The sequence below is a fragment of the Alosa sapidissima genome, chromosome 17, assembly GCF_018492685.1.
Source record: "Alosa sapidissima isolate fAloSap1 chromosome 17, fAloSap1.pri, whole genome shotgun sequence".
NCBI lineage: Eukaryota > Metazoa > Chordata > Actinopteri > Clupeiformes > Clupeidae > Alosa > Alosa sapidissima.
The window spans coordinates 31,803,020-31,811,014 of record NC_055973.1 but is presented as its reverse complement, the minus strand read 5'-3'; the positions used below and the strand labels follow the sequence as shown (position 1 = coordinate 31,811,014).

At 50.1% G+C, this 7,995-nt stretch overlaps 1 protein-coding gene across 1 annotated transcript in view; it reads left to right on the top strand.

Moving 5' to 3' along the window:
• Positions 1 to 7,995, top strand: part of mllt10 (MLLT10 histone lysine methyltransferase DOT1L cofactor) — a 76,611-nt gene that overhangs the window by 62,583 nt on the left and 6,033 nt on the right. The window contains 4 exon segments of the mRNA XM_042067373.1: positions 832 to 1,004; positions 5,328 to 5,513; positions 6,058 to 6,128; positions 7,273 to 7,580. Coding sequence (XP_041923307.1) covers positions 832 to 1,004; positions 5,328 to 5,513; positions 6,058 to 6,128; positions 7,273 to 7,580 — 738 coding nt within the window.

The window sequence follows — 7,995 nt, the reverse complement described above, 5'->3', positions numbered from 1 at the left end:
TGTGTGTGTGCGTGCGTGCGTGCGTGTGTGCGTGCGTGTGTGCGCGCGCGGCGCGTGTGTGTGTGTGGTGGCGTGACACCAGTCCGAGGCTGGCTACGTCCACTTGAAGTGTGAGTGGTCTCGGCTGTGCCATCTCGCTGATCCGCGCTCAGCGTCAGCTTTTAACCGCAGTCCAGTCGGGTCTGGCCGCACAGATTTATGCTCCGGCAGGCTCTGCGCTGTGCCGTGCTCGGGCAGCGCTAATCGCCCAGGAGACCGATTCGGGTGTCGGCGGCCGGCTGATGGAGTGTCCTGCGTGCCACACATCCGTGGCGACGCAGATCACCGCGTGTCCAAACACACGCCGCAGCAGAGATTTATGGACGCTCCTAGGCACCGGCAGGCTCCAGCGACTCTCATTTCCCTCCTGTGTGTGTGTGTGTAGATTTGCAGTGAAACAGTGACTCTTGTGGTACCTCTGGCTGAAACACTCTCTGTTCTTATGGCATGGTGTCCAGCAGGCAGTGGCCTTCATGAGCTGCTACTCACTGGGATTAAAAACTGGAGTGTGTTTAACACAGAATGTTACTCACTGGGATTAAACTCTGGAGTGTGTTTAACACAGAATTTAAGAAGCACTTTGCTTTTCACCAACTTAACTTTTGCTCTTGCAAATCTCTGCATGTCACTTCTGGGTAATTAAATCTGTTTAATCTGTTTAGTCTTCTTAAAAAAATTTGGCATTTTTTAAGAAGACTGCTTGACTTGTGGGTTTCTCGTGTGTGTGTGTGTGAGTGTGAGCTTGACTTGTGGGTTTCCCGTGTACATTAATGTGTGTGTGTGTGTGTGTAGGTCTCCTCCGGGGAGTGGCCTGCACATCCGCTATGACCCGTCGTCAGGCTCGGTGGGTGCGGGTCCGGCTGACTCAGTGCTGCCCCCAGTGGCCACCAGCCTGCAGCAGCTGCTGGAGCGGCAGTGGAGCGACGGACAGCAGTTCCTACTACAACATGGAGCTCAGGGAGACGGTGAGAACACACACACACACACACACACACACACTACAGCATGGAGCTCAGGGAGACGGTGAGAACACACACACACACACACACACACACACTACAGCATGGAGCTCAGGGAGACGGTGAGAACACACACACACACACACACACACACACACACACACTACAGCATGGAGCTCAGGGAGACGGTGAGAACACACACACACACACACACTACAGCATGGAGCTCAGGGAGACGGTGAGAACACACACACACACACACACACACACACACACTACAGCATGGAGCTCAGGGAGACGGTGAGAACACACACACACACACACACACACACACACTACAGCATGGAGCTCAGGGAGACGGTGAGAACACACACACACACACACACACACACACACACACACTACAGCATGGAGCTCAGGGAGACGGTGAGAACACACACACACACACACACACACACACACACACACACACTACAACATGGAGCTCAGGGAGACGGTGAGAACACACACACACACACACACACACACACACACACACACTACAGCATGGAGCTCAGGGAGACGGTGAGAACACACACACACACACACACACACACACACACACACACACTACAACATGGAGCTCAGGGAGATGGTGAGAACACACACACACACACACACACACCACACACACTACAACATGGAGCTCAGGGAGATGGTGAGAACACACACACACACACACACTACAACATGGAGCTCAGGGAGACGGTGAGAACACACACACACACACACACACACACACACACTACAACATGGAGCTCAGGGAGACGGTGAGAACACACACACACACACACACACACACACACACACACTACAACATGGAGCTCAGGGAGACGGTGAGAACACACACACACACACACACACACACACACACTACAACATGGAGCTCAGGGAGACGGTGAGAACACACACACACACACACACACACACACACACACACTACAACATGGAGCTCAGGGAGACGGTGAGAACACACCACACACACACACACACACACACACTACAACATGGAGCTCAGGGAGACGGTGAGAACACACACACACACACACACACACACACACACTACAACATGGAGCTCAGGGAGACGGTGAGAACACACACACACACACACACACACACACACACTACAACATGGAGCTCAGGGAGACGGTGAGAACACACACACACACACACACACACACACACTACAACATGGAGCTCAGGGAGACGGTGAGAACACACACACACACACACACACACTACAACATGGAGCTCAGGGAGATGGTGAGAACACACACACACACACACACACACACACACACTACAACATGGAGCTCAGGGAGACGGTGAGAACACACACACACACACACACACACACACACTACAACATGGAGCTCAGGGAGACGGTGAGAACACACACACACACACACTACAACATGGAGCTCAGGGAGATGGTGAGAACACACACACACACACACACACACACACACACACACACACACACACTACAACATGGAGCTCAGGGAGATGGTGAGAACACACACACACACACACACACACACACACACACTACAACATGGAGCTCAGGGAGATGGTGAGAACACACACACACACACACACACACACACACACACACACACACTACAGCATGGAGCTCAGGGAGACGGTGAGAACACACACACACACACACACACACACACACACACACACACACACTACAACATGGAGCTCAGGGAGACGGTGAGAACACACACACACACACACACACACACACACACACACACTACAACATGGAGCTCAGGGAGACGGTGAGAACACACACACACACACACACACACACACACACACACACACACACACACACACACACACACACACTACAACATGGAGCTCAGGGAGACGGTGAGAACACACACACACACACACACTACAGCATGGAGCTCAGGGAGACAGTGAGATGCATGGACACACATACACACACACAGACAGACATGCTTATATATCCTGTGACTCGGACACACACACACACACACACACTAGATACACCTATCCCAAAGGGATATATTTACACACAGCTATGTTCTTGGAGACACCCAGAGGAACACAGACATGCAGACATGCACACACACACACACACACACTTAGACACTGAAGAAAAATGTATACTTGTAGACAGACGCTACCATAGACACATACAATTACACACACTCAAATATGACACCAGACACTCCAGACATGGGCTTACTCTCACTGTTCTACACGAGACACAGATACACACTGGCACGCAACCAAATCTGAGCCTGCGTAAACACACACACACACACACACACACACACACAAGCACTCTTGTACAAGCTCACACTCAAACATGTATTGCTTACAGACACACACACACACACACACACACACACACACACAAGAGCACTCTTGTACAAGCTCACACTCAAACATGCATTGCTTACAGACATACACACATGTGTGTATGTGTGTGTGTGTGTGATGGCGTAGTCAGAACATGGGCCTGAAATGCTCCATAGTGATGAAGACGTGGGTGTAGTTAGAACATGGGCCTGAAATGCTCCATAGTGATGAAGATGTGGGTGTAGTTAGAACATGGGCCTGAAATGCTCCATAGTGATGAAGACGTGGGTGTAGTTAGAACATGGGCCTGAAATGCTCCATAGTGATGAAGACGTGGGTGTAGTTAGAACATGGGCCTGAAATGCTCCATAGTGATGAAGGCGTGTAGCGTGTAGGCGTAGTCAGTTACTTCAGCTCAACAGCAGATTAAGGAGGAGGTGGAGTTCCGGCATAATTATTTCTTATTGAGTATTTAATATGAAACCATTCGAAGTAAACATCAGGTAGCGCTCTTTGAAGGGCCGTCACTTAATGTGGGTTAATTGTCTTACTTCTATTATTGTGCTGTAATTAAAAGGTTTAATGGGAAAAACTCCCTCATGGTGTAGTCTTGAGTCAGGCGTCTCATTCGGTGCTACTGTGAAATGTGTGTGTGTGTGTGTGTGTGTGTGTGTGTGTGTGTGTGTGTGTGAGGGGTGAATGTCAATCAGAGCGGAAGCCCGTTTGAAGAGTGTAATTATGCCCGTCTCGGAGATTATTATTTTAATGGCAAACTAGATTTTAATGAATTAATTGAGCCGGTTTACTCCAGTAATTATGAGCTTTTATTAGGGGGCCTCTTCTTCTTCTTGCAGTCGCTCGGTGCTCTGATAAATCACTTGGAGAGCTCCTGGCACTAAAGTGGTGTGTGTGTGTGTGTGTGGTGTGAGAGAGAGTGTGGAACGTACAGCACTAAGTTAGACATGCACACTGTTGGACCTGTGTGCGTTTGTGTGTGTGTGTTTTTAATGTGTTTTATGAGGAGCAGCTGTAAGGGAGGAAGTGCTGCTGGGGAATGTGTGTGTGTGTGTGTTGAAGGGGTTTGTCAGGAAGTGACTTGCAGGCTGTGTATGGTGTGTTAGGCAGCCTTTATAGGGGGCTGAACCGTTGAGATTCAGTGGAGAGAGGGAAGTGCGTGCGTGCGTGCGTGCGTGTCTGCATTTGTATGTGTGTGTGTCTGAGAGGCCTGTGATTTGTGTGTGTGTGAGAGAGAGGCCTGTGGTGTGTGGTGTGTGTGTGTGTGTGTGTGTGTGTGAGAGAGAGGCCTGTGATGTGTGTGTGTGTGTGAGAGAGAGGCCTGTGGTGTGTGTGTGTGTGTGTGAGAGAGAGGCCTGTGGTGTGTGTGTGTGTGTGTGTGTGTGTGTGTGTGAGAGAGAGGCCTGTGGTGTGTGTGGTCGGGAGTCATTTCTGTTGTCAGGTCTCTCACCTCCACCCTCTTGTCTTCTCTTCCATCTGTCTGTACTTACTCTTCCTCTTCCTCCCATCTCTCTCCTCTTCCTCTCTTCTCCTCTCCTCTCCTCCTCCCTGCTCTCCTCTCCTCCTCTCTCTCTCCTCACCTCTCTCTCCTCACCTCTCCTCTTCCTCTCCTCTCCTCTCTTCTCCTCTCCTCCTCCCTGCTCTCCTCTCCTCTTCTCTCTCTCCTCACCTCTCCTCTTCCTCTCCTCTCTCACCTCTCTCTCCTCTCCTCTCCTCTCTCTCCTCCTCCTCTCCTCTCTCCTCCTCTCCTCCTCCTGCTCTCCTCTCTCTCCTCTCTCTCCTCCGCCTCTCCTCTCTCCTCCTCTCCTCCCTGCTCTCCTCTCTCTCTCCTCCTCTCTCTCCTCTCTCCTCCTCTCCTCCTCCCTGCTCTCCTCTCTCTCCTCCTCCTCTCTCTCCTCACCTCTCTCTCCTCCTCCTCTCCTCTCCTCTCTGTAGTGGTTGGGATGCTGAAGTCTCTGCACCAGTTGCAGCAGGAGAACAGGCGGCTGGAGGAGCAGATCAAGAGCCTGACCATGAGGAAGGAGCGTCTGCAACTACTCAGCGCTCAGCTGGCCGTGCCCTTCACTTCCAGCAGCCCCTCTGGACACGGCACACACACACACCCCAACCACGCACACGCAGGTGAGAGAGAAGCACACACACACACACACACACACCCCAACCACGCACACACAGGTGAGAGAGACAAGCACACACACACACACACACACACACGCAGGTGAGAGAGACAAGCACACGCACACACACACACACACCCCCCAACCACGCACACGCAGGTGAGGGAGACAAGCACACACACACACACACACCCCCCAACCACGCACACGCAGGTGAGAGAGAAGCACACACACACACACACCCCAACACACACCAACCACACCCACGCAGGTGAGCGAGACAAGCGCACACACACACCAATGACTCACACACACACACAGTAATAAATGGACACACACAAACACATATCATGCACATGCTTGTAAGTGTCTGTCTGTCCACAATCCGACTCTGACCCTGGCTCTGTCTGTCTGTGTGTGTGTGTGTGTGTGTGTGTGTGTGTGTGTCCGTGTGTGTGTCCATGTGTGTGTGCCCGTGTGTGTCCGTGTGTGTGCCCGTGTGTGTGCCCGTGTGTGTGTGTCCGTGTGTCCCTCTTTTGCTTTATCAGATCTGCTGAGCGGCAGCAAAGGCATTCAGCTGGGAGGAGGCGTTCTTACAGATCCCACCCACACTTCTCAGGTGAGACACACACACACACACACACACACACACACACACACACGCGCGCCTCAGTTTACTACCTCTCAGACAACAGTGTGTGTGGACATGTTTGAAAAGTGTGAGCCCCAGGCTATGCTGTGTCCCTCCCAAATCAGGGCTGTTGCTCTCTCCTTAGAAAGTGTTTTTGTTGCGCAGTGGTGTGACCCGTCTGGCTGACCTCTCTCTCTGTGCGTCTCATATTGCCCTCTCCCCTCAGGGTGTGTATTAAGCACCTTTTAAATGCCATGCTGCTGTTTTGCTCAGCTCAAAATCTCACCCTACGTGCCGCTGGAACGATATTTATTTATCGTTATCGTTCTTGGTGTGAATGGGCCTTTATAATGAAAGATGAAAAACACTGAGCGCTGCGCTGGGCACAAACAACGTCACGTCACGTCACGAATATAGAAACTAAAATAGTGAATAAAGAGGAGCTTTCTTCTCCATCAGTTCTTCTCCATCAGTTCTGCTCTAACTTGGAGCTTTCTGCTCCTTCATGCTGCTTATATATCCAAAGTAATTCTAATTGATAAAAAAAAAACATTTATGTATAAATTCAAGATGACGTCTTATTTATAAAATAATATGAGCTTATGACATTGAAATGAGTTTGAAATTATATTTATACATATAATCATAAAATTACATATGAAATAAAATTAGATTATCCCTCTCTGTACTTGACATGCAATAGTGAACGTAACACACATCTATACATGTATGATAAAACTGGGCTCTCCCTCCCTGTATGTAACACTATATCTATATGATAAAACTGGGCTCTCCCTCCCTGTATGTAACACTATATCTATATGATAAAACTGGGCTCTCCCTCCCTGTATGTAACACTATATCTATATGATAAAACTGGGCTCTCCCTCCCTGTATGTAACACTATATCTATATGATAAAACTGCACTCTCCTGCACATAACACATATCTATATCTATATGATAAAACTGGACTCTCCTGTACGTAACACATATCTATATCTATATATGATAAAACTGCACTCTCCTGCACGTAACACATATCTATATCTATATGATAAAACTGGACTCTCCTGTACGTAACACATATCTATATCTATATGATATATATGACTGGACTCTCCCTCCCGCAGGACTCTCTCCCCGGTGGCCATGGTAACAGCAGCAGTGGGGGCAGCACCTCATCTCTGTCCACGCCACCGTCCGTGTCCCACAGCCCCCCCCAGCAGCAGGTGAACGGTGCTCTGTTGCCCCCCTCGGCGGGCATGCTGGCGGGTGCGGGGGTGGGCATGGGTCTGATGGGCGGGGGCATCATGAGCGGCATCGTGGGCGCTCTCAACGGCGTCATCCACGCCTCGCCGGCCCTCGGCCAGAACGCCAGCCCCCTCCAGCAGCACGCCGCGTCGGTGGTCACCAGTGGAGCCATGCCCATCAGCAGCAGGTCAGTGCCAACCAGGGCTTGAAAACGAAATTATTTTTCAAACGTTCCGTTCCGAACGGTTCAGGTAGGCCTATGTTTAACGTTTTCGTTCTTGCATGCGTTCCGCCACCAACATATCGGTCCTGAACCGGTTCGGAACGCAAAATATCGTTCGTTCTTAAAGTTCCGGCAGTGTTTGGCGGGCCTATCAAGTCTATTTTTGTGGACTTTACCTTAGAATAGACGTACTCATTATTTCCCCTTGATTTAGCCTATACCGTAGCTATGCCCAAAAATAATAAATCACAGGCGGCATCCAAAAACATTCAGATGGGCTATCCATCCCATACCCTACAGACTTACTGTAGACCTAACCTATGCCTATAAATAATTTCTTATCAAAAATATTTCTGGATACGTGCTAAACTCCTTACCT